Source organism: Thermothelomyces thermophilus, chromosome 5, assembly GCF_000226095.1.
Source record: "Thermothelomyces thermophilus ATCC 42464 chromosome 5, complete sequence".
Classification (NCBI taxonomy): domain Eukaryota; kingdom Fungi; phylum Ascomycota; class Sordariomycetes; order Sordariales; family Chaetomiaceae; genus Thermothelomyces; species Thermothelomyces thermophilus.
Window position 1 is genome coordinate 15,760 of NC_016476.1, and position 26,690 is coordinate 42,449.

Sequence of the window (26,690 nt, forward strand, 5' to 3'; positions counted from 1 at the left end):
GACTCGAGGATGCAATCTTGCTGCTGTTGTCCCTGCTGCGGCTGATACCAAAACGAGCGACTCAACCTTGATGTTGATTGCTGCGGGTCTCGGATTCCGGCGACTACCCAAATTGGCCTCGAAAATCGTCCCCGACGAGCTGCTGTGGCGTGCAATACCCAAAGAGCATGGTGGTCAATCCTCAAAGGCCCCGCTTACAAAAGCAGTCCACGAGGACGTTGGGCGCCAGAGAGCCATCGTTAAACGTCAATATCTAACCAATGTACGGATTATATGATACGTCTCCACTTCCTCTGTTCGGCGCAGATGGAGCATATCAGGCACGGTAACGGCTCAGGGTACGGGTTGGTGGAGGCGGAATATCATAGGAGCGTGCGTGTTGTGGATTGGTCCACAGGGAAGGTGCGAGTTCCACCTGAACGTTGAAGCATTTGGAAGTTTTTGAGATGAATCGATGAAGCAGTAGGGTGACGTACATAATTACTCTGAACTGCCACCAATCGCTGCATCGGCCATCTGCTTCCTTCCGAGACCACAGCAGCCATCACCATGCCCGATTTTGAAAAACAGAGTTACTGGCACGAGCGGTTTGCTTCGGAACGCGCCTTTGAATGGCTGACGCCGTCGTCTACCGTCATGGACATTCTCACGCCTTATCTGGCAGGCCTCAACGCATCCATCCGAATTCTGCACTTGGGTTCCGGGACCAGCGATCTCCACAACCACCTTCGCGAACGTGGCTTTCTCAACGTCACAAACGTCGACTATGAACCGCTCGCACTGGAACGTGGCCGACAGCTGGAGCAAGACCGGTTTGGCGACGTACAGACTCAGTACCTGCTAGCAGACGCGACTCGGCTCAACTTGAGCGACAAGTATCAGCTCGTCATTGACAAGGGCACTGCCGACGCGATTGCATGCGGCGAAGAGGATGCCTTGCTCTCCATGGCTCGAAGTGTTCGCCGCTTCCTGGATGAGAGCGGGTTCTGGGTCTCCCTCAGCTACTCATCCCAGCGCTTCGACGAAGAGATCCAGTCCATATTCTCGGTGGAGGTCATCAGCAAGATCCCAACGCCAAAGCACAAGCCGACCGATCCAGACATCTTCCACCACTGCTATCTCCTCCGTCCCCGCGGCTGATAATCAACCAAGGTATCCATCAGAAACGCGCTCGGCAAATGTTGAGGTGGCCGCTGAGAGTTTTGCATGATACATGTCTGGCTTTAACTATACAATACACATGTTCCAGGACACGACCAGGGTACGTTACCTTCGATGTTACAACAACCTTTCGCTCGCGACCTCATAAGCGGCAAGAGACGTGTGTGCCTTGGTCGAGAGAGCTGGCCATCAAAGGCGATCGATCATCGTATGTACCAACCAACCTCATCGAATTGCGAAAAAAAAACGCAGTGAAAAATAGACGAATAAAACAATACAAAAAAGTTGTCAAACGGCCGAAACTGCTCTTCGAGGAGAACAGCTCCAGCGAGCTACCCGAGGAAGATGATCAAGTTCTGCCTCGAGTTTGCGAGTCGCGATCCACGTCTCTGCTGATATATGCGCCCACTGCACAAGTGGTCCGTCCTTGCACATCTGTGATCTGTGACGAATTCAGCGATCTCTACGGAGTACGGGGGTTGTCCCGGGCCGGCAGTCCGGCGTTTGGAAGCGGTGGAGCAAACGAAATTACCTGCCCCAGCTGCGTCGTAGCTGAGCTGGGTCCAGTGATTACATAGTACGTGCACAGACTGCTTTCCAGTTCCATTCTCGCTGACAATCGATACTACGCCGTATGAACTGCACTCCAGGAAAAAAAAATGGCCGCCCGTGCAAGCATCGCGACTACTTGCTGCTCGGAATGCGCAAAACATGAACGAGAGCATGCTGGTGTAGAGCAAGAAAACGGCACATGTCACCTCACCCTTTTGGCCGAGGCAGGCCATGTGAAGATTAGGGGTAACTAACCCCTCCCCACCGTTTTCAGAAGGTCAGGAGGAGCTGGGGGGCAACAGGAGCCGCCCAGGCACCAGCCCCCAGTGGAGTGATGGCCCGGGCAAGCCAAGCAAGGAAGGTTGAAGCCAGGAAAAGGGCGGATTGACTAGGAGATGTGACCGTACGGATAACACAGCAGTGAGCTCGGCGAAGGCTTCCAGAGCATGCTCCACCTCTACGGCACGCACTATAACCCGAGAGCACACCGAAGTACAGCCGGCTAGTGGCATCACTTATCCTCCGAATTGTGGTGCCTGCAGTGCTCAGCAACTTGCTTGCATCCCCGCCGGCATCCGAGCCGCGAATTGGCGACGATCACTTCCCTCGGAGGACCCCACTTCCCCAGACCGAGGGGGCCATGGGGGCCGGAACGTGGTTGGACGAAAACCGGCAAATGTGTCGACCTGTCTAAGAAATCAGAAATTCCAGGTAACGTTGTCTCTCGCCCAGCCCTCTCGCCCGGGGTTTGTCGATGCGACCACCGGCCTGTTTCGTGTCCTCTTCCCAACGTCCGCCAGAAGCAGCTCCGTCACGCGCCGCGGCCTAAATGACGTTCTGGCGCACCTGAGGTAGTGTGAGCCGCGATTTGGGATCCGCACTCTAAACTCGGCCAGAGGAATGGACTGGGTGCAAGTACTCCCGAGTCATCCGCTCGAGCCGGCGCTGCCGTCTGCGCGGGCCACGACGAAAACGACGACAGCGACGACAACGACGATGGCAACGGACCAGGGAGCAGACATGGACGGGTCGGTCAGCGCGGCGTGTTCGGCCGCCAGCGAGGCGGTCGCCAGGACGCTACTTGCTGTTAATCGGTTTGTGCGAGAGGTGCGCGAGTCGCGATCGGAATTTGACGGCATCACGACCGAGCTGCACTCGCTCGACGGCGTCCTCGACCTGCTCGGGTACGACGCCGCCTTCATTCCCCCGTCGCTGGCCGAGCACACCCCGGCCGTGCTCGAGACCTGCCTCGCCCTCCTCAACGAGCTCGAGGGTTGCATCTCGCTGCTGAACCGCCCGGACGTGCCGAGACCGGAAAAGAGGTCGCGCTGGCTGGCGAGCCGCAAGCATGTCGACACCCTGCGATGGACCCTGAGCGAGTACAAGCTGGTGCTCGGCCTGGCTGCGGACCTGGTTGGAGTGTAAGTCCCCCCGGCGGCAAATTCACGCCGCCTCGTCCACGCCGCCCCCTTGGTACAGGATGTAGTACTAATGGTTGTCGATAGGACGAAATCACGGGCGACCGACGCGGCAGATCGCGGCACGCCGGACGATGAGCAGGCGCGAGGTGGTGATGGGGCCGAAGATAACGGGTTAGCGATCGTCACGGCGCGGATCACCGAGGTGGCGAACGAGCTGAAGGACGACCTGGAGCAGAGCGTGGCCATGGCGAGACTCGGGCACTATCTCGACATGTTGCGGGCCGAGACGGGCGTCGAACCTCGGAGTCCCGTCCCGGCCCAGCGCGACGACCGCCGTCCGCATCGCACCTCGTCCATGGGCGGCCCCCCCGACAGCGCCATCGACGTCAGTTACGACGACGTGCCCTTCCGGTCGGGGAAGCAGAGACGACCAACCCAGTCCACGAGCTTCTTGGCCGACCCTTGGGAAGAGGAGGAGGAAGACGGGGACGAGTTCGTCGGCGAGCTCAACGAAATGCCGGCCCGAGTCCCACCGGTGCCACCGCGGTCCGCCTCGAGGATGAGCTGCGCGATGCCGAGCCGCCCGCCGGCGCAGCATCGGCCGAGCACTGCCGATACCTACTGCGACCCACGCCCTTCCCCGACACCGAGCTGGCCCAGCACTCCGCGGATGTCGACGTCGACCTCGTCTTCTTCCGATGTGTCGTACGGCACGAGCCAGGAGCCGTACTACACGCCCGTCACCGAGCTGCCCGAGCGGGCTGCTCCGAATCCTCGCTTCCGCCCCGAGGCCAGGACGACCCATAGCCGCCGGGGGAGCGCGTTAGGCCAGGTCCTGGAGTCCGTCTGGGAACATCCCCAGCACGACGCCTCTCCCACGAGCGCTCCGGCAGGCGTTCCGGCAGGCGTTCTGGCAGGTGCGGGAAGCGAGACGCCCCCGTCCGGCCGCCAGTCCAGCCTCTTCCGCCGCCGCAGCTCCAAGCTCTCCACCACCTTCCGCATGTTTGGCCGGAAGCGGTCATCTTCTGCCAAGGGGGACGCCGCTACTGTGGGCGACGAGGCGGCGGCCCAAGTCCCAAACGCCGTATTCGGCGTCCCCCTCGCCAACAGCATCCAGGTGGCGAAGGGCGTCGCCGGAACCCGGCACGGGACGGGCGGGTCGTCGTCGCACGCGACGCGCGACTACCCGCTGTGCGTCCTGCGGTGCGTCTACCACATCCGCGACTGCGGCCTGCACGTGCCGCACGTCTTCGGCGGCCTCGAGGACCAGGACAGGCTGGCCGAGCTCAAGGCTGTCTTCAGCTCGCCCGAGACGAGCTACGGCAAGGAGCTCGACTGGTCGCAGTTCACGGTCCACGAAGCGGCCGCCCTGATCCTCGTGTTCCTGTCGGAGCTGCCGCGGCCGCTCATCTCCGAGTCGGTCGCCAAGCGCTGGGTGTCGCTGTCCCGGCAGGCCGCCGTCGGCGGCGTCCGCCTGGACCAGGGGATCGACTTCTGGGAGGAGGCCCTGCTGGGCGTCCAGGGCCACGCCCGCGCCCTGTTCAAGCTGCTGCTGAACCTGTGGGGAGACCTCGCCGACGCCGCGCCGGTCAACGAGATGACGGCCGAGCGGCTCGCGGCCCGCGTCATCCGTCCGCTCATGCACACCATCCCCGCCCGCCACCACACCGACTTCATGCTCGGCCTGGCCTTTCTGATCCGGAAGCGGTCCGAGTATAACCTGGCAGCCAACGGCGTGGCACGAAAGAGCAATGCTGCCTTTTGAGATGTTTTTTTTTTTTTCTTGGATATTTAGTACAGGAAAGAAAAGGGAGGAGGTGGGGCGGGGGGTCGGAGGGAAAGCTATGTTCTCCCCTGGTGACTCCCAGCTATCCGCCGGCGTTGTTTCATTTTGAGGCGTTTGCGGCCCATTATTTCTTCTTGTCTTGCTTTGATACCCGATAGGCGTCTGAGCTTTGTACGATTGATTAATCAAAGTAGGTATACCATACTCCGTGACCCATTGATCGGATTGTTTTTCCACGAGAAAGAGTCCCCAAGTCCTGTCTGGTGGACCGTCACCCTCAATCTCGATGACGTCTACCATTTGATCCATGACGACCTATTATTTGATTTTCGTTCCGGTCAAATAACAATTGTCGTACTCCCATTCTGGCATTCACCATCGCAATGTCCTGCCGCCCAACGGACCCCGTCCGGCCGCATCCGAGGCTGGGATGGGGCGCACTTGTATTCTACGGCGCCTGCGCCGGCGTCGCCGGGGTTGCTGCGTGAGTTGTGCCGGTTGCTCCGTCAGTTCGCCGTCGAATGAGGCCCTGCTAATCAAAAGCTACTTCTCCGTCTTTGCATGACGGCCGCCGAGAAGGTCGAGCAGCTCTTCACCAGAAGGGCGAGCTCAGATATGCCCGGGAAGACGCTGGCGAGGCTCATCAACGCTCAGCCGCGGACCAAGGAAGAACTCTGGGGCCTGAACATCGTCATGCACTTCGGTCAAGGAGCGGCAGCCGCGGTCATACGCGAGATTGCAAGCTACTGCGGCCCGCGTGGGCCGCTCACGGATTTCATGTTCGTCGACGTGCGGCTGATGATTGACCAGACGCTCGAGAACTGGACCGGCGTGGGCGCGCCCCCTTGGTGAGTGGCCCGCGCCGATGGCGATGCGACAGTAGTTTCATACCAAAGGTCTAACACGCAAGCGACGAAGGACGTGGCCCGTCGGCGAGCAGGTAGCAGGTGGTCGACTTGCTGCACAAGACCGTGTTCGCCTTCGTGACGGGTTATCTGGCGGATCGCTGGATACAGTAATTAGTAATTAATAACGGCCAGCTCGTCCGCCAAGAGTCCCACTCCTCAACCAAATTGAAAAGAGAAATCATCCACCATCAGCGAGCAAGTTGCGACCTGTAGTCATCCCAGTCGACGATTGTTAGAACATCGGATATCTTGCCCCCCTCCAGCCAATAGAAGACGTGCTCGGCAAACGCCACCGGCCGCCCGTTCGGGACGCCCCCGGCCAACGGTTTGACCGGAGTGCCCGTAAACTCGAGCCGCGCAGCCAGCTGCTGCCGGCTCCCGTCGACGACCAGCGTGTGGGTGTCGAAGAAGAGCCCCGAGATGGCTTCCCTGCTGCTCTGAATCATTTCACCGTACTGTTGGACCGTGTAATGAGTGCCGTTCCACACGACCCCGGAAGGGCTGCAGAACCGGTGCAGCTCCTCCGCGATTCTCCCGTCGTTGATGCAGCTGATGTAGTCGGCGTAGAAACGCCGCAAGTCGACCGACGTCCGCGGCGGCGGCGGCGGCGGGCGCGGGCTGGGCAGCGGCACGATGCGCTGGGACAGGTTCTGCTTCTCGTCGGCGTCCGAGATGTCGTAGAGGTGGCTGATCTTGCCGTCGGCAAAATGCGCTACCATGTGTCTGGCGTACTCGGAATGTTTTCTCGCCGCTGACGGCAAGCATGGCCCTTCGGTGACCAACGTATTGACGCGCAGGCGGGCCATGACCGGGCCGTCGGCGCCGGCATCGTCTCCGCCGAGGGAGGTGACAATGTCTAGAGTGATGTTCGTCTTGGGTGCAAACTCGTGCTTCAGGACGGCAGTGAACTCGTACAAGGACAGATGCCGTTTGTTGTATCTTAGCCTCCCGTGGACGACATCGCTCAAGAGTTCCCACTGTCGCCGGTTGATGCGGTCCACGAAACTCTTGAAACGCGTGCGGTTGTCGGCCTTGGGCGGCGGGGCGACGCCGATTCTGGCATACCGGGCAGATTCATCAATGGCCGCGGGTGGCTCCCGTCGTGGGGATGGGAGCGTCTGCGGCGGAACCGAATGAGCCGCTTCTTGCATGTCGCTTGTTGACGGTACAATGAAACAATGGCCAAGATTGAGACCAGGAAGCGATTTTGGGAGTGGTCAGGTGTTGCTGTTAGGCGGTTGAAATGCCTCACTGGGTTTTGGTGCCCGAGATCGTGAACACGTCAGATTTCGTCGAAGCACGTACCCGCGTAGATGGAGTCAGGAAGGAGGGGGGATGTTCAATGGCGTTGGGGCGCGAGATTGTCGCGCCCTCACGTGGACATTTAGGCATACGAGTGGGCCGCATCCGCCTCTCATTGGTGAGTCTGGATAGTGCGAACGAAGGAAGGGCGCGGAGATGAAAAGCAGGGAAGGAACGCGGGTGCAAAGCGGCAGCTATTAGAGACCGTTTCAGACATGAGAGGTAGGTGTGCCTTACCTTGACCTTCGGCGGCGTCACCAGTACCGGAGAACGGACGACCTAACGGTTCAAGTCGCTTTTTCCTCAAAAGGAGAATTAATATCACACCATCCTCACGTTTGATGATCTCGGCAATTGCTCTATGACACATTTTTTTTCCCTAACGACCTCGACGCACGACAGATGGCGATTCAGCGCAACAAAGGGCATCTATATTTGCTGTCGCGAGAATTTGAGTCAAGCCCTCTCACTCGAGGGAGACAAGAATTCGTTAATCAACTTAGTAATATGACGGCCAGTGATGATGTGAATCGCCGGAATGCGAAGAGGTGGGGGAGTGTTCGTTCTTGGTTCCAGTAGGTAACCCTAAGTGATTATTAGATATGGTGGTGGTTAGCCATGAACGCTACTCCGTACATCGACTCTAATGGACATAATTAGCAGCCAAAAACTATCATGTTGAATGATTAGCGAAATTTCAATGGACGGACGATACGCTTAGTTGCATGCCGTTTAGTTCGCTACACAGGCATTTGACCCTGAGATGATGCAAGGTTGAATCGAGCGAGACCAAGAATTGAATGCATGTGACAGCAGATGGGACCGCAAATCGGCAAGTGGTTGTTGTTGCCCGCACGCCTCCACTTTTCGTCAGGAGCTCGCATTCTTCCGTCACAACAATGGCCCTACTATCGAAACAGCTGCCTCGGGGGCGATGGGCCTCGGTTCTCCGCATTGGCAACCATCTTCCTGCCTTACCGAACCATAGGCCAATAGCCGCTGCCCCCAAACAACGGGAACGAGCGCAAAAGGAAGCACTATTATTAATACGTCACTCCAGTTCCGGTTCATCCAAGTCATCTACAAACTACAACAGCACAGCCAGCGAATCAAGCTCCACAATGGAAGAAGGAAGGCTCCATTCTCTGACGTTCCGCGACCGGCTGGCGACAGAGTACCGCTGGACGGTCGCCCCGCTCATCGTGGGCGCGCCGATGCGGGTCATGTCGGGTCCCGAGCTGGCCGTGGCCGTGTCCCGCGCCGGCGGGCTCGGCTTTATCGGGCCGGGCCTGAAACCGGAGAGCACGGCGGCCGACCTGGAGACGGCCAAGGGGCTGCTGCTCGCCTCTTCTTCTTCTTCTTCTTCTTCTTCTTCTTCTCCTCCTCCTCTTGCTTCTGATTCCTCTGATTCTTTCTCCTACGGCATCCCGCAGCGCGACGGCGTGCTCCCTGTAGGAGTCGGGTTCCAGCTCTGGAACGGCGACGTTGACGTGGCCGCGGCGGCGGTCGCGCGGTACCGCCCGGCGGCGGCGTGGCTCTTTGCGCCGCGGCACGGCCAGCCCGACGTGGACGCGTGGACGCGGCGGCTGCGCGAGGCGTCGCCCGAGACCCGCGTCTGGCTGCAGGTCGGCACGCTGCGGGAGGCGCTCGACGCGGCGCGGAGCGCGTCCCCGCCGGACGTCCTGGTCGTCCAGGGCGCCGAGGCGGGCGGGCACGGCCGGGCGTCGGACGGCACCGGGTTCGTCACGCTCCTGCCCGAGATCGCGGACGCGACGCGGGACTCGGGCATCCCGCTGATCGCGGCGGGCGGCGTGGCCGACGGGCGCGGGGTGGCGGCCGCGCTGGCGGTCGGCGCGGCGGGCGTGGCCATGGGCACGCGGTTCCTGGCCTCGCACGAGGCGCGCATCAGCAAGGGCTACCAGGACGAGGTGGTCCGGGCGGCCGACGGCGGCGCCAACACGGTCCGGACGCACCTGTACAACCACCTCCGGGGCACGTTCGGCTGGCCGGAGCAGTTCAGCCCGCGCACCATCATCAACCGGAGCTGGGCCGAGCATCAGGCCGGCACCCCGTTCCAAGAGATCAAGAAACGCCACGACGAGGCCGTCAGTAAGGGAGATGCCGCGTGGGGGCCCGACGGGTGGACCGCGACCTACGCCGGTGCCAATATCGGCTTGATCAGGAGCGTAGCCGCCGCCGGCGACATCGTACGAGAGGTCAGAAGTGAAGCGGTGAGGATCATTCAGACATTGAGCGGCCTGTAAACGCTAGCTAGCACTAAATCATACACACGGAGAAACCTCGTCGAGACACACATGACACAAAATATATCCATCCTTCCCCTTCTTACGTGGTGCCCAGAAATGCCATGGCTGCCTGTAGCTGCGCCATTGTCTGCTCGTGCTGGTCCCGCTGGCCCCCCTCGTCCTCCTCCTCGTCCTCACTCCACCCCCTCTCGGGACCCCAGCATATCTTCCTGCCACGGGCCCTCGCGACCTCGAGGAGACCCGTCATCATGGCGCCCGTCTTCTTGACGCTGCTCCAGGCGTCGAAATGGACGCGATCCAAAAACGGCATCTCTGCCAAGACGTCGTCCAGCAGGTTCCGCGAGAAGGTCTCGTAGAAGCCGTCCGCCTTGCGGAAACCCTTGAAGACGCTGTCGCTCGGGTCGCACTCGACAAAGACGGTCAGCTGGCGCACGTTGACGCACTCGCTCAGGCCGAGCGCCGCGTTCACGACCCAGCCGCGCGGGGGCCTGTTCCAGCCCGGGCCGAGGCGCAGTTCGAGCGAGGTGATGGACCGGCGCTGGTTCGTGTTTAGGCGGGCGAGCAGGGGTTTCTTCGTCTTGAAGAATCGCCCGGGCTGCGTGGGGAATATGCGGAATGTATGGGTGCTGTAGAACACATGCGAAGCCTCGTGGTAGATGGTCCGGCACGTCCGGAAAATCGCCAACTTCTTGTGGACGCGCTTGTAGTTGTCCGAGTCCAGGTCGACGACTTGGTCGATCCCTTCAAAGTGGAGTGCGTATATCTCGACGCGCAGCTCTGAAGGCAGGTCCAGGAACCGAAAAGGCTTCTCGGGAATCCGTCTCTTCTTAGGCGGGGTCTGTGGTACTACGGCACCAGTAGCCGGGGGGGTCATCGGCGCAGAGAGAATTCCCTCCTCGGCGTCGCTCTCGTTCTCCGCCTCGGAGGGGTACGCCGATGGAAAAGCCGAGCTGACCGGTGTTGTCTCTGTCGACTGATCGGGTGTGGGAAGAGCAGGGTCAACCGCCGTGCGGATCGCTCTCCGCTGGGGGCGCCTGGGGGCCATCGTGATGCAATTGAATGGAAAGACCTCTCGAGCGTAGTGTGTTTTCAGGGTATTTCTTCCCACGACATGTTAGAATGCGTCGGCGGAGGGAAGATGAACTCAAGGGATCGGCCTCACACAGTGTGTCTTGGTCATCCGAGAGCGATGTAGAAGCACTCAGTTATGCTGGAGCTGAGAAAAAGTAGGACTCGGAGGGTGGTCCCATGGCGAGTACAAACTATACGCGACGGTCGGGCCACCCTCTAGAATGCATCCGCAGCAGCCATGGCTGGCAACGTCGAGAGGGGCGAGAGTTTGGTGTGGTGGTCTGATGAGTTGGGGAAGGGGCGGCGCATGGAACGGAGGGCGGCGTGCGAGTGAAGTAAACTCGAGAGGGCGGGAAAAAAGGGCGCTGCCGGTAAAATAAATCGTCGACAGAGAGGAGATCTGGGTTCGTGAGGGGAACACGGCAGAGCAGAAGGGGGAAACCGGCTTCTTCTGGCTTTTAGACACGGGGGCAGGCGACCCGGGTATATACCACAGTACCCGTAGAAGCGCCGGGATTGACACTTCCAGACTCCGGCGGGGCAATTGGGAGTGGGGCACGTGAGCACTTGCGGAAGCTGTGGGCCACTGGTAGGTTGCATATGACGAAACATACGGAGTAGTTAACTCCACATTCAAGGGCTTTCCATATTTGGGCTAGGAACTTGCCTGACTGCAAAGGTGAGCAACTGGTCCGTGCTTGCCTGTAAAGCCCACAGAGCCCACTCACGCAGCCTGCAAGGCCTGATTGTGGATTTTTTGCACGCATGGAGCAACCATCGCGGCGCGGATGACGATTTTGAAAGTTTTCCGCACCATCCCGAATGCCAGGCGCAGCATACCGCACCTGGGCTTTTTTTCCGAGACAGACCTAGCTTCAGCTCCTCCCCCGCGGAGATAAAAAAACGCCCAGATTGGGAGAGTCATGATGCTGTCGCGAGCTGCCGCGCGCTCGGCGGCGACCTTGCGGGCGGTGACCCTCGCCGGCCCGTCCGCCTTCCGGCCGCAGAGCGTGCCTGCCACAATCTGGAGCCGGGGCATGGCGAAGAACAGCAAACCGCAGCCGCCGCGGTTCGCCAGCTCGCCAAACACATCCGCACAGAAGCCGTCACAACCACCACCCAGCAGCGCCGCGTCGCCGTCCGCCTCACAACCCGTCTCGGAGCCGCCAAAGGAGCAGGCGGCCGAACGGGCATCCGAGCCTGGAACCCCGCGAGAACCCGCCACCGAAGAGCCGATACCAGATCTCTCCAAGCTCCCCGATCTCACACAGGGTATCCCGTCCACGCTGGAGTACGAGACCTCGGGAGCGACCGACAAGGCCGCTCTGGCAGCCGTCGAACAGCAGGAAGAGCCACCCAAAACCGGGGGTCGAGGGGGTCGGGGCAAGGGCGAGCTGCCCGCGTCGGCATACGTCTCCTCGACTGAGCGCCGCCGCCAGAAGATGGCCACGTGGGCCTTCATCTTTGCCGGCGTCTCGGCCGTCGTTGGCGTGGCCTACCTCGGCAGGGACTGGGACGAGGAGGAGCTCGCCAAGAACCCCGAAATCCCCAATGGCTGGGGCATTGGCCTCTGGTGGAAGCGCGCCATGGCCCGCATGGGCAGGACCGTGACGTACTACCAGGAGCCGGCCTTCGAGAAGCTGCTCCCGGATCCCGACCCGTCCTTCGCTCGCCCGTACACGCTGTGCATCAGTCTCGAGGACATGCTCGTCCATAGCGAGTGGTCGCGAGAGCACGGCTGGCGAGTGGCGAAACGCCCTGGCGTCGACTACTTCCTGCATTACCTGAGCCAGTACTACGAGATCGTCCTCTTCACCACCGTCCCCTTCGCCACGGGTGAGCCCTTGGTGCGCAAGCTGGACCCCTACCGCTTCATCATGTGGCCGCTGTTCCGGGAAGCGACCAAGTACCAGGACGGTGAGATCGTCAAGGTATGCCCCCCTTCTCAATTGATACTCGTTGCTCTGTAGATCCTGTCGAATGCTAACGTTGGGAACAGGACCTGTCCTATCTCAACCGCGATCTGTCCAAGGTGATCATCATCGACACAGATCCCAAGCATGTGCGCGCGCAGCCCGAGAACGCCATCATTCTGCCCAAGTGGACCGGAGACCCCAAGGACAAGGAGCTAGTGTCCCTGGTTCCGTTCCTCGAGTTCATCCACACGATGCAGTACAACGACGTGCGCAAGGTCATCAAGTCGTTCGAGGGCCACCACATCCCCACCGAGTTCGCCCGCCGAGAGGCGTTGGCTCGTGCGGAGCACAACAAGCGGCTCCAGGCCAAGTCGCGGGGCGGAGGCATGAGCTGGCTCAGCAGCCACCTTGGCCTGAAGCCCAGCAACATGAGCCTCATGGTCGCTCCCGAGGGCGAGGAAAATCCTCAGGAGGCGTTTGCCAAGGGCAAGATGCTCCAGGACATTGCCCGGGAGCGCGGCCTGCGCAACTACCTGATGATGGAGGAGGAGATCCGCAAGAACGGCGAGAAGTGGCTCAAGGAAGAGCAGGAGGCCATGGAGAAGGCCCAGAAGGAGGCCATGAAGAGCATGAAGTCGTCCTTCTTTGGCTGGTTCACCCCGGCCGAGGACAAGAAGGAGAACACCGGCGCCAGCGCTGGCCAGACCAAGAGCAACTGATGGGCGCGCTGCCCGACGCTGCCTTTCACCACCATTGTATTAACAGCATGACGAACCCCGCTTTTCTTTCTCCGGGAAGTCGATTGTTCGTGGAGACGATGCCGGATTCAGAGCACAAGTTGTGTACGACATAAAAAAGAGAGGGGGGGTTGCATAGAAAGGTAATAGCTCAGGGGGTTAGGTCTTCTGAGCCTTGTATCATACATCATATACAATGCCGAATGTACAGCATCCCTGTTGGGCTTGCCATTCGACGAAGGTGCTATGTATGGAACTTGTCTGGGCTGGCTCGTGTGCCCTACCTACCCGCGAGCGACGGTTTCACCGGGCACACAGCCGTCTCATGCCACGAAACTTGTACGCCAAAGGTGGATTTTTCAGCCCGTAATTATGTTCTGGCTACAGTGTCGTGGGACATGCCTCGTATAGGTACGCCCTCCCGAAGAGGGATCAACAAGCGTGGCCACCAGGTCCGCAGAACCAGAAGGAGAACACGGGTTTGCTTGCGGTCTGTCTGTATTTGTTTGCTTCGTCCCAGCTGTCTGCTGCATGAACCCTCGCGGATGTCACGGAGAGCCGTGCCGCGGGCGCTAGAAGCAGCGAAGGAGAATTGGAGGGCTAGTTTTAGAGTCCTCAGGCTAGGTAACGTGTCGAATTTTCAACTTCCTCCTTTGGCGATAGGTTGACGGGTATCCGCCTTGTCCCAGCCAAACACGGGGTTTCAGAACTGGTGAGCATGGTTCTGAGCATCCATCAGGACTGCCCTGGATGTGATGGCATGGGTATGGATGCTCGCCCGTAGATTCCCCCGGAGGTGTGTATGATCGCTCTCCAAGATGGCTATATTAAGCCTCTTGTTCCTCGCTCGATGTTTGGGGGATGGATGAGACTCATCGTGCCATCCATTGCCATCTAACATCCAATCTTCAGTCTTCGAGCCATCACCGTTGTCACAACAAGCCTTTACGCGTTCCCTTCCACAGACTCACTCGTCACGATGAAGCTGACTCGCGCAATGCTCACGGCTGCCCTCGCCGCCGGCGCTGCCAGCGCTCTCCCGCGATTGACCTCCGGGGCAGACTATTCGAATGCCAAAGAGCCCAGCAAAGAAAGCCTCGGTGTAACCCTGGCTGCGAACGAGAAGCGGTCCCAGCACTACAGCGACCCTCGCATGGAGCTTGGCTCAAGTGACTGCATCCAGACCGTACCCTCCACCCGGCGCGACTACCAGGGAGCCGAGCCGGGCAGTCAGAACGCGGAGTCCCCTGGATTCGGGCAGGACTTCAATGCGATGCCCGCCGACCTCAACACCCGGGATGACAGCCAAATGCCCTCATCTGCCGACAACGAGATGCTTTCCGTCCATCAGACCGCCACGGAAGATGAACGCCACGGCACCGCTGACGGCGTCAGCAGCTCGCGCAGGGTCAACAATTTCGCGGTCATGGCCCGCAACGTTTTCAAAGAAGCCTTTGGGCTCTCCCGGGATCAGCAGCGCACCGGCGCACAACAAGACGCCCGCCAGTCCGAGCAGGCCGAGCAGGCCGCAGAGAAGAGGAACGACGAGAACGCCACGGCGCGAAACCAGGAGGATGCTCGCCGCGGCACCCGGCACAGCAACGCCATGCCGCAAAACAGCTTCTCCCTCACCCGGTCCCGCGTGGGCAGGGCTGGCACCGACATAACTATGGAGGATGCCCAGCGGGGGACGGAGCAGGGCGAGTATCGCGAGGAAGAGCACTCGGAGCAGCAGCAGCAGCAGCAGCAGCAGCAGGCCTAGGCTGAATGTGAATGAGCAATGAGTACTCTCATGCTCCGATGGGTGAAGCTAGCAGGAAACAAAAATCAAAGGTAGGTCTCCGACCCGGCCGCGGCAGTGCTGAATACTGACATCCTGTGTCCACGAAGTCTGCGCGGCAACTGAGGATGCTTTCTCATGCGAGACTCCTGAATCCCGAGAGACTTCCTGTTTAGGCAGCTGTGGAACAAGGGGGAAACTAATACACGAAATGGCATCCGCCCGCTTGGGAAGGTTGGGAAAGGGGGGTCGGGAGAAAAACGGTGTGGAGAAGGAGGGGGCGGGACTTAAACCCGGTGCAAATCCTTTGAGTCTTGTGTTAGGAGTCTTGAGTTTGAAGCATAAAAGAGTAAACGCGGAGTATGAGTATTGCTGAACCCTCGCGCTGTACTGTTTCCGTAGGTGCCGCCGTCAACGTGTTAGCTCCCTCGTCCTGTACCATCGGTTCCATGCATGCCACAGGGAGCCGAGGTAGGGAGGATCTTGCATGTATGTACGACTGCATTAACCCGGATTGCATCACCGTGATGCACGTAGAACCTACGGTAGCAGAAAGAAGACATGGTGAGTTCTATACATGGAAAGTACATACTACTTACAGCGCGGTGCTAGGCACCGCCCAATTATCCCGAGCCGCCACCCTTGGCCAGCGCAGAGCGTTTGGCAGGAGTATTGGGCCGGGCGAGCTTCTTCTGTGGCGTGGAAAGTTTAGCGGCCGACTCTTGCACGGCCCTGTCCACGTTTAGCCCGGAGGCCGACAGGAACGCGGCGACGGCGAGCAGCAGGATCGCCGCGAGGACGATCAGGTCCAAGATGTGCACCAGCCACCACAGGTGCTGCGTCCCGAGCGGGCAGGTCGCGTACTCGGTCCTCCACTCCCAGCTGGCCTCGTCGAACCAGATGCTCAGCAGGCCGGCGTTGCCGCCAAAGCCGCCCATCATGCTCCGGACCGTCACCTCCCGGACGCCGGGGAGCTCGTCGCGGCCGACGATGCCGGCCGTCTTGGCCTGCCGCCAGCGCTTGACCTCCCACGACCGCTGCTCCGGGTCGGCGACCGACTGGTTGATGTAGTGCCACGTATCGCAGCCCTCGTGGTCGTGCCCGTTGAGGATGATGCCCGGCCGGCCGCGGCCGCGACCCGCCGCCTTGACGTCGCCCGACATACCCAGGATGCCCTCGAGGAAGCCCTTGCTGGCGGGGACGCTCAGCTGGTTCTGCTCCCGGAGGCTGCCGTCGTGCTGGTGAAAATCAAAGAAGGGGTCGTCGACGCAGACGCCCACGGGCTTGTACAGGGGGATGTGGGTGAGGATGACGGTGAAGTGGCCCTTGAACTCGACGGCGGCGGATGTGCTGATGACCTTGTTGACGAAGGCGTACGTTTCGTCCTGCAGCTTGGTCGAGATGACGGGGGTGTCGAGGTTCATGTCGTTGAGCACGATGATGCGCAGCTCGGGGACCAGGCGGGTCGAGCTCGGGTCGGCGTCAAAGTTGGTCCCGGCCAGGGACGCGTTCGTGAGGGGCAGCTCGAAGCGGAGCTCGTAGTTGAGCTTGCCGAATGCGCGCTCGAACCTCTCGGCCCTCTCGTCGTTGAGGTCGCCCGCATAGCCAATGTCGTGGTTCCCCGCGACGTTGATGACGCGCCGTACCCAAGCGGTCGACTCGTTGAAGGGCCCGCCTCCGAGCCTGCCCGCCAGGTCGTATTCCTCGGCCGGGTAGGCGGCGACGTCGTCCGGCACGCGCTCGGCGCCGCGGAACACGCGGTTCCAATACCGGCCAGCGCGGCGGTAGAACTCCTCGTTATTGATCCACTGGCTTCCCAGGAGGTCGCCCAGCACGGTGACGTGCGTCGGGCGCGACCACCAACGCACCGTGCGGTAGATGTGTGCGAGGTAGAGGTCGTTGCCGACCAAATCGATCCTCTTGCGCAGTGACTCGAGCGCATTGAAGGTGTCCTCAAAGACTATGTCGACCAGGTCATGGAAGCTCTGCCGGATGCGCTGTCGCAGCGAAGAGTGCCTCGATCGGAAGGTCGCATGTCGGAACAGACTCTTTGCGTGCGGGAAGACGCCCAGGTAGTCGGTCGGGATAGACGTGTCGCCTTCGAGCTGCGGGTCGCCGAGGGCAAGGAGACGGAACGGCGCCGGCGGGCGGGAAGGGATAAATATAGTTGGGTGGTCGGCGGTGCCCGCGGCGGTGTGCCAGTGCACCTTGGCCGTCTCGACAAAGGCTGCGCGCCCGGTGTCGGCCGAGACAGAGGCGCTGCTCGGGTCGGGTGGCAGCGGGAATGCGCAGGTGTTGAAGACGGGATAGAGGTAGAGGTAGAGAGTCAGAGCGATCGACAGCGGGATCAGGTATCGCAGGACATTGCGGAGGATCGCGGTCGGGATCAGGCGAGTCATCTAGAAAACGGCATTTGGCGCTCGTTGCCTGCGCCTCTGAAAGACAATAAATATTATAAAAAACGTAAAAAAGGAAAAATACAAAGAAAAAGAAGGCAAGCGATTGACGATGCCGTTGGCGGTTTAATTATGGGCAAAGGCGGGAACTTTGGAACAGAATGCTTGTAGTTACTCCGTAGAGCACACTGAAAAGGGGGGCCCCTCTGCGCATCCGCACCCTGACGGCTTGGCGGGAAGCTGCAGTGGGCCAGGGGCGCCGAGGGTTAGGGTGTTGCTCCCTCTGCGGGCTTCATCCCTATCCACGGGCTCAATCCGGCCGCGACTTACCCTCAGCCGCAGCTCTGTGCTGGAGGGTAGGTCAACAAGGGGGAAACGTTGGCCATAACCGTACCAATCAGCCCGGTTCTGCCAATCTGTCTATCAACGATGAGCAGCGTCTCCCAGTCAATGTCGTTGCTAAGAGCATGCCATGTCTTGTAGGCTGTAGCATTCCCTGAATAAACGTGTATATATTCCTGTTATGCCGTCCTGAAGGTCCCCTGTCATATCCCGACCACCGAGCTAACGCATATCGAATCGAACCCCGCCACAAAACATTAGATGATCCAAATTGCTCAGGACAAAGATACCTTTGGGTATATCCGGTAAATCAGCCCAAAAGATTGCCAGAAATGTTACCTGCTGCTTCCAACTCGACGCCCAAACACCAACCCACCACCCCTCATGGCAAAAGTGCTAGAGACTGAATTATAGCTTTTTGTTTTAGCATGATTGCCCCAAAAACAAGCCGGTATTAGTTAGTCCCAGGCACATGTGGCCCAGCAGGTAAGCCTACACCGACACCAAAGCAGGCCCCCGTAGATATGATAAAATAGCACCCCTCCCCCAAAAAAGAGCATGCCGACATGGGAGATCGAGCTGCCTATGGCCCGCTCACGTTCCCGGACCCGTCGTGGAACAGTAGGAGAGGCCACTGCCCGGTGTGTGCGTTGGTCATCGCGTCCCCCTGTCCGACGTGGTCGACTACCGCGCCGGTGCCGGTGCCGGCATCACCAGGCCGCCCCGAGTTCAGTGTGAGCAGGGCGTTGGCGCTGTACCGCTCCTGGGTGTCCTGTATGGCATTTGTCCAGTCGTGCCACGGATTGGCGGGCGCCGCGGGATGCCCCATCAACGACGTCTGTGCGGGCCAGCTATCCGCCGTTTGGCCGGCGACGTGCTGCGTGGCTTGCGAGGCAAAGGCGACCAATGGGTTCTGTGCTGCGGCCGCCTGATCCATCGCGCCGGTGTGGTTGGGCCCTGCAGCGGCTGTTGCGGCAGACGCTGCCGCATATAAATACTGAGTCCCGTCGGCGGAATCGACTGTCCCGTTTCCGTTGTTGTTGAGAGCGGCTCCCCCGTTCGCTTGGTCACCGTAGCCGAGAGGCGGATAAGGAGCGGTCGAGCCCGCCACTCCGCCATCGTAATACGTGTTGCCGTTGGTCGTACCAGCGCTTCGCTGTTCGGAGGAGCCGACCGTTCCTACACTGGCCGGCAGCAGCGGATTGCCCGGGTCTTCTACTTGTTGCTTCGGTTTCGCCGATGTTGGATACGAATCTGGCTGCTTTTTGACAGAGGCTTCGCCAGCTGGGGAGCCCGGCTTGCGGCCCATGTCTTGCTCGATCCAGCTGATAGTTCGCTCGATGATGCCACTAATCTCGATGGCTAGACGATCGCCGATGCCTAGGCCAGTGTCAGTATACTAAGTGCAAAAGTAACTGGTGGGTGTGGCAAGAACTTACCCTGGAGCCTCCCGATTTCCCTAATGATGCCGAGCCAAAGCGACATATCCTCACGGAGAGCGGCAACCTCGACCGCCGTTGTCTCGAAACGTCGCTGCCAGTGCGCCACCAAGACCGAGAACATGGCGGCAATGTACACCGACTGCTGGTACCACGTTGTGTCCAGTGACTTGAGCTTGTACAGGGACCCAACCACCTTGAGCAGCTCTCGAGCGGCGTCCTCGCAGATCCTGGTGTTCTCGGCACAGATCTTGGGGTCGTCTGTCAGGCAAACGGAAGGGTGTCTTAGACAAAGGGTGAACTCCAGGCAGAAGGCCTGGGTATAGAGAGCAAAGACCCGATTGCCCGGTTGGCACTTCTCCACTCGGAGCTCGTCCGGGAGCTCGTCCAAGAGATTGCGCAGGGCCTCCTCGAGCTGGGTGACCACCTGGACGTACTTGCTCGGGTCGCGACGCACACTGTAAAGTTTGGAATACATCTCGATGAACAAGGGCGTGATCTTGAACCCCATCAGTCCCGCATGGTAGCTGCAGTGACCAATCTTGGACGGATCCAGAATGCCTTCCTCCCCGATGAATTCGTCGTCGATGGCGATCGGGAACTCGACGTCGAACTCTTCGACGGAAATGGGCATGGGCCGCCCGAGCCGTCCGTTCAGCGTGCACAGGATGGCCACGATGGCCCACCAGACCCTCTTGCGCACTTCGTTCTCGAGTGTCGTACCGCCGGCCGGTATCTCGGCGGCCCTGTGCAGATTCATCTCGATGGCCCTGCCGAAAGCGTAGCTCGAGACGGCCAAAGAGCACTCGGGCTTGGGGAAGTTGCGGGTATGCGAGGCGATCATGGCGAGGGCCTGGACGGCCGTCACCGACTGAGAGATGGCGAGATCGAAGAACTTGCTCAGGCTCCAGTGGTAATGCTTGTTAGAGAGGTCGTTGAGCTGGGCGTGCTTCTCGGGCTCCTCTCGGTTCCTGACGCCGTACTGAAAATAGATGGTGGCGAGGACCATGTGGACAATGACCAGCTCCGGCACCGTTGGTTTAAACGTCGGGTCGTCGTAGATGCGTGTTAACTGTCGGACATTAGCGCGGGGCACGACACGGCCGAAGGAGCTGGAAGCCTTACAAGCTGCATGAAGGAGGGCTTGTGCAGGATTGGGAGGAACGGGTGGATCATGAGGAAGTACCACTCGGCGTAACGGAATGCCTCCATCTTGGGGGGCAGTTCCACATTGGTCAGCGGAGGGTTGATGTTGAGGGCGGACTGGAGGTAAGCCATGACCGATTTGTTGTAGAGCGGCGACCCGATGGGCGTGCCGGGAGCGGGCTCGTCCATGTCAGGGGCGTCGAAACAGGTAATATCGATATTGGTCCCGAGGATGGACAGCGTCGTCCCCTTGATAGAACTCAGGGGTGCGCTGTCCGACGAGACGCCCAGGTAGCTGTCTTTCGGCCTGGACGCGAGGGTCGACCACGGCGGTTGGGCACTGCTGTTGTTTTGCGACTTTTTCTGGCTGTTCTTGACCCACACCAAGCCGACTTGCTGCCATTGCTCCTTGGAAGACGGGTCTTGAACCGGGTTGCCAAGGTGGTCGAAACTGACTCCCGGAGGGTAGGTGGTGGTATACCCCGGCCACTGCCACGGCCGTACTTCGACGCCGTGGTTCTCCAGCAGCTTCTCGAGCTCGCGGATGTGGACGAGCATGGCACCTTTCTCGCGTTCGAGCTGTTGCAGATAGCCCCTCCGCTCGGTGCGGCCAGTGACGCGGTCGGTGACATAACACTCGAGGTTTTGGGTGGCGCAATGCGAGCAACCTTCCGGGAGGGCGTCACAGCGAATCTTGCGGACCTACGCGGAGCAACAACAAAGTCAGTCTCGGGCGGGTGCTTGCAAACTTGGAATGGAATCGAGGCGCGCGACATGCTCACCTTGCATCGGTCGCATGCCTGCCCCGTGCGCGTGTACGACTGCAGTTTGCTCTTGACAACGTTGGAGAACTCCTCGGGCCTGCGCTCGAGACGCGCCAGCTTCACCTTGGGCGCAGGGGCCGCCGAGTCGGCTGACCCGTCGCCGGCGTCGCTAGGCCGCTTGGGCGGACGGGGTTGGGGCATGGTGTCTCGGCGACAGGGCAGCAGGACCCGGTGCGCTTCCAGCTTTCTGGCGATGTCGTGCCGCGCCAACACGGGCGGCAGGGCTTGAAGAGAGAAGAGAGCCTTGAACTGCAGTCGTGGCGACGATTCAACGCACGATGCAAAAGCGCTTGGAAGCCACCGCTGCCCCCGTGCTTGACCGGGTCAAGGATCCGGTGTTAAACGGAACGGAGGTTGCCGATGTTCGATGAACGGGGGGAGATGATTGCCGGCCCCAGATCCAGATGTTCAGGGGCGATTGAATCCGCCCGATTCAATGCAGCAATGCAGCGCGTCTCCAGAGGGTCGGGATTTCCTCCCAGGTCCGACAAGGTTTAAGCTCGGCGCGGCATCGGCAGCACACAGTGTGATTAGCAGATGCCTGAAACGATTCATATGCAGAGTACCCTTGCGTTGCTGGGGTTGGCACCACCGCTCTCAGGGCGTGTTCACAAGGCGGGCTCACGACGATGTATGTGCACATATATTTTGTTACGTACCTAATACGGTCCAAGTGAAAGGACACTCTTATTCAACTTCAGTTGGTGGTCAATTCTCCATGATCGATGGCCTTGGGTGGGTACGAATTGGAGAAAAGGTTAAGGTAGGCCCACAAGCGGCCAGCTCCACCACTCCTGCAGCTGCGAACCCCACCATTGCAGGCAGGGCTGGCAGCGGCCAACCCCGCGCTGCCCCTCCAACCGGGCACTGGACAAGTCTTGCAAATGTCAGGCTTATTATTATCGGACGATCTTGTCGGCTTCCGCGGCTGCTAGGCTTGACGCCGCGATCTATTTACTGTAGATCCTTCTTTACGGCCGCATACGACGAGCATAACGCCCAGGCCACGACTCTTTGGAAACAGGACAACTGCAGATATGGCTCTCGAAAAGCTCGAGCTGGAACACGTTCCCTCGAGCTGCCAGATCTATGCCGCCTTCTTTCGTGACGTGTCAAATGCCGACTTCCTTCACGCGCAACTCCTCTCTCGGAACAGCGAATTCAAGTACGCCTTTATTGATGCCTCGTCGGTCATTTCCCGGCTACACCTCCTCTCGGCCATCTACAGCGCCGTCAACGTCTTGCTGGACGGGTCACTACGAACACCCAATGTTCACTCGGAGATTGTGGTATCGTTCAATGCCAACAATAACGTACTTCGCTCTGTTCCGCGCCCGAGTGCCTCGATTTATGCTGACCTAGCCCCAGATCGCAGACGCTTATCGGAGATGGGGTATCACTCCTGGCAAGACAAAAGACCTGATTGTGGTCAAGGTCGTGCCACCGTCGAATGCACAAGATGGAGACTCGGCACCAATACAAACGCAACAGGCCATCTGGGATCACTTGAGTCAGCATGTCCACGGAAAGCCGACACCTTTAACAGATGCCGAGCTTGCTCAAACTACCGATTGGCCCAAGGTGCGCAAGTATTACCGTCTCAACGGCGTCCCGGCGCTGGACCGAATTTCCGACGAGCAGGAGAAGCGGAAGCAGAGTGAGAGGTTGGCACTCATGGGGATGGCGTTGCGGGGGTTATGAGAATCGGGCTACTGGCTGCGATGTTGGAACTGGCTTCATATGAGGGGGACAGAAAGTCTCACCAACAAGGCAGCCTGAGGCTAGTGGCCTGCCTTCCAACCCGCGCTCGATACGAGAGATCCGGCTTGCCACAGCCGTGACTTTGCGCGGCACCAGGAGGTTCTCTGGAGACGAAGGCCGCGGAGTAGGTGCAAGGACCATGGACTGAGGATTAGATGTGTCGCCACTCGATGTCGACCGCAGCTATCCTTATGCCACACTACAAACGAGGAGAACTGTCAAAATCTCGCTTTGAGGGTGTGGTGCTCGGTTCGGGAAAGTCATGGATCCAAAATGATTCCGCACACGGCAGCAATCCGTACCAGAAACCGTGGTTAATGGATTGAACCGGTCTCATTAAGCTTGCTAGAAAAAAAAAAAAAATAGAATAGCCGTCCGTGGACGCTAAGAGTCATGATGGCACCAGAAGTCAACCAAAGTATCGCTCCACCCCAAACTCCTGCCCCCGAAACCTTCTTCGCGTGCAGTGTTAACCCAATTCAGCACTTCAAGTGGACAACCCAAACGCCTTCTTGACCCTCCGCATCAGTTCGGCCCGCATGGCATCGCGCCCGGCTCGTGTCCTCTGCACCGCGTCTCGGTTCTCGTGGGCTCTCCGCAGCAGATACTTCATACATTCGCCCGTCGACCCCCAGACGAGGTACTTGTAGGCACGGGGCGTCTTATCCCCGGCACCTTTCGTCACCAGCTCGCAGCTGACCTCGTCCGCCATGCCCTGCAGCTGGGCAAATGCCACGTCCACGCAGTCGGCACTCCCCTCAGAAAGGATTGCCTGCGCCCTAAGCACAGACTCGCGGTTGTGCGTAGCCAGAACCACGCCCACGTTGGGGAACGCCGCGTCTTCGTCGCTCTCGCTCTGCGGCCTGAGCTGGTCGTTCCACCGTCTCCGCAGGAGCGCCTCGGCAAGGCCGTCATACGCCATGTCCGTGTCAGCCTTGGTATCGTGGATGAGATGCCGCGGATCAGAGCCCAGGTAGGCGCCCCGGACGAGCTTGACGCCCAGCGCAAACCCACCCTCACGCGCAGCAGCAAGGTGCCGGCTGAGCGTCGAGGGCGTTGCCTTCAGATAGGCCTGGTAAGTCCCGTAGACGACGGCGCTATCGGCGGTGTTGAACTTGCGCATGTATTCGAGGGACCAATCGTCGATACCCGGCTGGAGGGCCTGCTGCTCGGCATCGAAGAGCAGGCGGACACCACGGTCAGCGGCCAGGCGGCAGATGGCGTCGATAGCACTCGACAGGGCCTCGGATGGCGGCAGGCGCTTGGAAAGGGCATAGAGGGCCTGTCGGCCGGCGCCCGTGAGCTTGAGCGCAACAAAGTCGCCCGGGGACGCCAGCATCACCGTTTCCATCGTTCCTTTGGCCCACGGGGTGATTTCATTTCGCACACATTCGTCGGCCACGGCGCCGCTGCTACACGACATGAGATCCTTCATTTGCGCTTCGCTAAGAACTACCTCCCTGGCATGGCCCAGAATGACGCCGGCGAAACCGATCCCCTTGAGCGACTCGATAGTCCGTCGTACTTCAGCCGCGTTCTCGCCGGCGCAAAACTGGGCATAGAATGTCTTTTTGAGAAAGAAGCGGAGGATGGGATTCCTGTCCGGATTGAGCAGCGGCCGGGTAGTGTTGGCCAGGGCAGACATCACAGCCAGTGAGGGCGGCAGCAGTAGCGGCGAGGACGAGACCGTGGTCGTCATGAGCGACCGCAGAACGTTGGCCAGCGGCAGCACAGCTAGCGGTGCAGGCCGGCCCATCTTGGATGATTGATGCTCATGCGTCGGAGAGGGCAAGTCGCCTGCACCTATCGAAAACTGACCGGTTGGAGAGGGCTGGTTGGAGGACGAGTGTAATGACCGTGACGATGTCGATGCTGGCCTTGTCCCTGATTGGGCAGACCGTTGCGAATTTGAGACAGCAGCATAAATGGGAGGAGGAAAAGCGTTCCTGGCAGGTATGATCGCTGTGGTGCTCGACTTTGCTTTCATTACGTGACATGGTGAACGAAGCCCAGGTATGGGCCTGGGGAACCGCGCCATCGCGTGAAATTTGAAATGCTGTCTTGTTTGTTGCTCAGTGCGGTTCCTTGAATGAACTCGGGGCGGTGCGGAGTGGAGACCGTCAAGATGATTGCAGTCTATATGCCAGGGAGAGAGGGCTCGGAAATTCGTAACTGCATAAAACAGCTGGTGCTCCAATTGATGGGACAAACGGCGAAGATATAATCGATCAACAGCTTGCTCCTCGGCCTTTCCCTCCCGCCGGTGTCGCACATCCCAATGGCCCCGGCTGCCGAACGCACCAGAACCCACCAATCCACGGAGGGATTGCGGGACAGCATTGACTGTCAATGTGCGTCCAGAACGTCCCTCTATCGTGGCTGGCGATGGGCCCCATGATGTTATCGCCAGGTCCCATTATCGGAAAACCGTAGATAGCCGCGCAGGTGGGGCGCCCGCTATCTGCCGGCATGGCACCGCAGCCCCACGATGAGCGTTTTGGAGCTCCAAAGAGCCATTTGGGCGGGGCTTGCCAAGCAGCCTAGCACAGCGTCGAGAAAAAAAACGCTTTGGGGCGGTAAAATGGATCCAGGCCTCATCAAGAGCAAATCCCCCAGCTAAGAAACACAGGGGAAGCTGCAGCGTGGCTTGGTGTCAATTTCAATCCCGCCTCGAAACTTCGAGCAGAGTCCGTTGTTTGCAGTTGATGTCGGCGACGTCTGTCGCGGTGGTCAGGTGACCCGCTATCGGCGCCGAATGAATTGTGGGGGTTTCCTCAAGATGCGTCGTCCCTCTCTTTGGACATGCTCGTATACCTACCGATTGGCTCTTGATTTGGGCTGGCCGAAAAGGCGGTACTTCGGCGTAGGAGGAGCCCCCCCCCCCCCCCCTTCTCAGCACATTCGGTCCACCGGACGGACCAGGAAGTCGCGAGACAAGGCCAGATGCCCGTTATTGCATTTTAGGGTCTTCTCGTCGGGGGTACCCTAATCGCTGCCTAACCCAGTCGACATATCTGATGGGGCGGCCTCTTACTATGCCCAAGATGTCCTGCAGGCCTCCGTATACAAACCCAGCGACGAGGGCGGCTTTTGTAGTTCGAGCCGTCATCGGCAACGAGAAGCGATCTGCACCAGGGCCATGACGTTAGCAACAGTCCGACACCCCACGCCCGAAACAGAGCTGGTAGCATACTCCAAAGACTGAACCCCCCCGCTACAGTGACGCAGGATGTTATTGTATTGAGCATGTCGGCGGTTCCGCGGTACGAATCAAACATCTGCTCGATGCCAAACATGGCCGTTGTCCAGAACGACACTCTCAACCCCATCCGGAGGCCCTCGCGTATTCCTCCGTACGCCATGTGGTAGTTCTTGCTCTTGTGGTACAAGTACCAGCCGGTAGTGGTCGTGGGCAGCTTGTGCGCATGCTCGGCGCGGAACTGCAGGCCGGCCATCTTCCCGCCATTCGCCGTGCCGAGAGTGAACCCAGCCAAGAACGACAGAACCGACGCCATCGGAATCCGCAAAGGGGCGGGAAGGGAGAGGCGAGCGTTTCGGTAGAGCTGGTCGACCTCGGCCCTGGACAGCGGCGGAGGCTGGTTACGCCGCGCATGCGAGGCTTCGTCGTCGTCTGTCGCAGCCATCGTGTCGTTGCGACTGAGTGGTGCTGTTGAGAACGGCAAGAGGGGACCAAAGATTCAAAGGCCCGTCAAAGAAGTCGTACCGCCAGTGAGAAGTGTTCGTGTTGCCTTGAGAGGTCGAATCCAGTCTGTCTCGCTGTCAGTCGCGTGCAGTGTCGAAAATGGGATTTCGGGTCCGCGACGGATGGTCCAAGCTTCACTGCAGCTAAAAAGTTCCTTGTACGCCCCTCCATCCAATCT

At 59.7% G+C, this 26,690-nt stretch overlaps 12 protein-coding genes across 12 annotated transcripts; 6 read left to right on the forward strand and 6 right to left on the reverse strand.

Annotated features, from left to right (window-relative positions):
- The first annotated feature begins 413 nt into the window (after positions 1 to 413).
- Positions 414 to 1,402, forward strand: MYCTH_2307838 (uncharacterized protein). Its single transcript, XM_003664684.1, has one exon. The coding sequence runs from the start codon at positions 550 to 552 to the stop codon at positions 1,138 to 1,140; it is 591 nt and encodes a 196-aa protein (XP_003664732.1). The 5' UTR covers positions 414 to 549; the 3' UTR covers positions 1,141 to 1,402.
- An 870-nt stretch (positions 1,403 to 2,272) lies between these two features.
- On the forward strand, positions 2,273 to 5,177 carry MYCTH_2307840 (uncharacterized protein). The gene is made up of 2 exons (XM_003664685.1): positions 2,273 to 3,134; positions 3,219 to 5,177. The coding sequence occupies exons 1-2, from the start codon at positions 2,734 to 2,736 to the stop codon at positions 4,897 to 4,899; spliced, it is 2,082 nt and encodes a 693-aa protein (XP_003664733.1). The 5' UTR covers positions 2,273 to 2,733; the 3' UTR covers positions 4,900 to 5,177.
- Positions 5,178 to 5,739: 562 nt separating this feature from the next.
- Positions 5,740 to 6,638, reverse strand: MYCTH_2307841 (uncharacterized protein). Its single transcript, XM_003664686.1, has one exon. The coding sequence runs from the start codon at positions 6,632 to 6,634 to the stop codon at positions 6,017 to 6,019; it is 618 nt and encodes a 205-aa protein (XP_003664734.1). The 5' UTR covers positions 6,635 to 6,638; the 3' UTR covers positions 5,740 to 6,016.
- A 1,382-nt stretch (positions 6,639 to 8,020) lies between these two features.
- Positions 8,021 to 9,435, forward strand: MYCTH_2307842 (uncharacterized protein). The gene has a single exon (XM_003664687.1). It carries the CDS (start codon positions 8,252 to 8,254, stop codon positions 9,392 to 9,394), a length of 1,143 nt encoding a protein of 380 aa, XP_003664735.1. The 5' UTR covers positions 8,021 to 8,251; the 3' UTR covers positions 9,395 to 9,435.
- On the reverse strand, positions 9,436 to 10,596 carry MYCTH_2307844 (uncharacterized protein). The gene is made up of 2 exons (XM_003664688.1): positions 10,560 to 10,596; positions 9,436 to 10,497 (listed from the first exon to the last, which is right to left on the reverse strand). Exon 2 carries the CDS (start codon positions 10,440 to 10,442, stop codon positions 9,477 to 9,479), a length of 966 nt encoding a protein of 321 aa, XP_003664736.1. The 5' UTR covers positions 10,443 to 10,497; positions 10,560 to 10,596; the 3' UTR covers positions 9,436 to 9,476.
- A 639-nt stretch (positions 10,597 to 11,235) lies between these two features.
- On the forward strand, positions 11,236 to 13,214 carry MYCTH_2307846 (uncharacterized protein). The gene is made up of 2 exons (XM_003664689.1): positions 11,236 to 12,399; positions 12,468 to 13,214. The coding sequence occupies exons 1-2, from the start codon at positions 11,395 to 11,397 to the stop codon at positions 13,101 to 13,103; spliced, it is 1,641 nt and encodes a 546-aa protein (XP_003664737.1). The 5' UTR covers positions 11,236 to 11,394; the 3' UTR covers positions 13,104 to 13,214.
- Positions 13,215 to 14,100: 886 nt separating this feature from the next.
- On the forward strand, positions 14,101 to 14,883 carry MYCTH_2128552 (uncharacterized protein; the record flags this gene model as incomplete). The annotated part of the gene is made up of 1 exon (XM_003664690.1): positions 14,101 to 14,883. The coding sequence occupies one exon, from the start codon at positions 14,101 to 14,103 to the stop codon at positions 14,881 to 14,883; it is 783 nt and encodes a 260-aa protein (XP_003664738.1).
- A 488-nt stretch (positions 14,884 to 15,371) lies between these two features.
- Positions 15,372 to 17,444, reverse strand: MYCTH_2307847 (uncharacterized protein). Its single transcript, XM_003664691.1, has one exon. It carries the CDS (start codon positions 17,298 to 17,300, stop codon positions 15,525 to 15,527), a length of 1,776 nt encoding a protein of 591 aa, XP_003664739.1. The 5' UTR covers positions 17,301 to 17,444; the 3' UTR covers positions 15,372 to 15,524.
- A 298-nt stretch (positions 17,445 to 17,742) lies between these two features.
- On the reverse strand, positions 17,743 to 21,335 carry MYCTH_2307849 (uncharacterized protein). The gene is made up of 4 exons (XM_003664692.1): positions 21,007 to 21,335; positions 20,204 to 20,926; positions 19,079 to 20,150; positions 17,743 to 19,019 (listed from the first exon to the last, which is right to left on the reverse strand). The coding sequence occupies exons 1-4, from the start codon at positions 21,187 to 21,189 to the stop codon at positions 18,223 to 18,225; spliced, it is 2,775 nt and encodes a 924-aa protein (XP_003664740.1). The 5' UTR covers positions 21,190 to 21,335; the 3' UTR covers positions 17,743 to 18,222.
- Positions 21,336 to 21,968: 633 nt separating this feature from the next.
- On the forward strand, positions 21,969 to 22,857 carry MYCTH_2307850 (uncharacterized protein). The gene is made up of 2 exons (XM_003664693.1): positions 21,969 to 22,361; positions 22,417 to 22,857. The coding sequence occupies exons 1-2, from the start codon at positions 22,086 to 22,088 to the stop codon at positions 22,747 to 22,749; spliced, it is 609 nt and encodes a 202-aa protein (XP_003664741.1). The 5' UTR covers positions 21,969 to 22,085; the 3' UTR covers positions 22,750 to 22,857.
- Positions 22,858 to 22,939: 82 nt separating this feature from the next.
- On the reverse strand, positions 22,940 to 24,764 carry MYCTH_2315754 (uncharacterized protein). The gene is made up of 2 exons (XM_003664694.1): positions 23,293 to 24,764; positions 22,940 to 23,227 (listed from the first exon to the last, which is right to left on the reverse strand). The coding sequence occupies exon 1, from the start codon at positions 24,563 to 24,565 to the stop codon at positions 23,297 to 23,299; it is 1,269 nt and encodes a 422-aa protein (XP_003664742.1). The 5' UTR covers positions 24,566 to 24,764; the 3' UTR covers positions 22,940 to 23,227; positions 23,293 to 23,296.
- Positions 24,765 to 25,695: 931 nt separating this feature from the next.
- On the reverse strand, positions 25,696 to 26,608 carry MYCTH_2307854 (uncharacterized protein). The gene is made up of 2 exons (XM_003664695.1): positions 26,003 to 26,608; positions 25,696 to 25,935 (listed from the first exon to the last, which is right to left on the reverse strand). Exons 1-2 carry the CDS (start codon positions 26,451 to 26,453, stop codon positions 25,760 to 25,762), a joined length of 627 nt encoding a protein of 208 aa, XP_003664743.1. The 5' UTR covers positions 26,454 to 26,608; the 3' UTR covers positions 25,696 to 25,759.
- Positions 26,609 to 26,690: the final 82 nt, after the last annotated feature.

What these genes read in the sequence shown, in the direction of transcription:
- MYCTH_2307838 (XM_003664684.1), top strand. Translation starts at nt 550, where the DNA reads ATGCCCGATTTTGAAAAACAGAGTTACTGGCACGAGCGGTTTGCTTCG.
- MYCTH_2307840 (XM_003664685.1), top strand. Translation starts at nt 2,734, where the DNA reads ATGGACGGGTCGGTCAGCGCGGCGTGTTCGGCCGCCAGCGAGGCGGTC. An exon ending in GCTGCGGACCTGGTTGGAGT is followed by an intron (nt 3,135 to 3,218) that starts GTAAGTCCCCCC and finishes GGTTGTCGATAG; the next exon opens with GACGAAATCACGGGCGACCG.
- MYCTH_2307841 (XM_003664686.1), bottom strand. Translation starts at nt 6,634, where the DNA reads ATGGCCCGCCTGCGCGTCAATACGTTGGTCACCGAAGGGCCATGCTTG.
- MYCTH_2307842 (XM_003664687.1), top strand. Translation starts at nt 8,252, where the DNA reads ATGGAAGAAGGAAGGCTCCATTCTCTGACGTTCCGCGACCGGCTGGCG.
- MYCTH_2307844 (XM_003664688.1), bottom strand. Translation starts at nt 10,442, where the DNA reads ATGGCCCCCAGGCGCCCCCAGCGGAGAGCGATCCGCACGGCGGTTGAC.
- MYCTH_2307846 (XM_003664689.1), top strand. Translation starts at nt 11,395, where the DNA reads ATGCTGTCGCGAGCTGCCGCGCGCTCGGCGGCGACCTTGCGGGCGGTG. An exon ending in AGGACGGTGAGATCGTCAAG is followed by an intron (nt 12,400 to 12,467) that starts GTATGCCCCCCT and finishes CGTTGGGAACAG; the next exon opens with GACCTGTCCTATCTCAACCG.
- MYCTH_2307847 (XM_003664691.1), bottom strand. Translation starts at nt 17,300, where the DNA reads ATGACTCGCCTGATCCCGACCGCGATCCTCCGCAATGTCCTGCGATAC.
- MYCTH_2307849 (XM_003664692.1), bottom strand. Translation starts at nt 21,189, where the DNA reads ATGCCCCAACCCCGTCCGCCCAAGCGGCCTAGCGACGCCGGCGACGGG. An exon ending in AGCCCTCCTTCATGCAGCTT is followed by an intron (nt 20,151 to 20,203) that starts GTAAGGCTTCCA and finishes AATGTCCGACAG; the next exon opens with TTAACACGCATCTACGACGA. An exon ending in GGAAATCGGGAGGCTCCAGG is followed by an intron (nt 19,020 to 19,078) that starts GTAAGTTCTTGC and finishes ACACTGGCCTAG; the next exon opens with GCATCGGCGATCGTCTAGCC.
- MYCTH_2307850 (XM_003664693.1), top strand. Translation starts at nt 22,086, where the DNA reads ATGGCTCTCGAAAAGCTCGAGCTGGAACACGTTCCCTCGAGCTGCCAG. An exon ending in CGTTCAATGCCAACAATAAC is followed by an intron (nt 22,362 to 22,416) that starts GTACTTCGCTCT and finishes ACCTAGCCCCAG; the next exon opens with ATCGCAGACGCTTATCGGAG.
- MYCTH_2315754 (XM_003664694.1), bottom strand. Translation starts at nt 24,565, where the DNA reads ATGGGCCGGCCTGCACCGCTAGCTGTGCTGCCGCTGGCCAACGTTCTG.
- MYCTH_2307854 (XM_003664695.1), bottom strand. Translation starts at nt 26,453, where the DNA reads ATGGCTGCGACAGACGACGACGAAGCCTCGCATGCGCGGCGTAACCAG. An exon ending in GGGGGGGTTCAGTCTTTGGA is followed by an intron (nt 25,936 to 26,002) that starts GTATGCTACCAG and finishes GCCCTGGTGCAG; the next exon opens with ATCGCTTCTCGTTGCCGATG.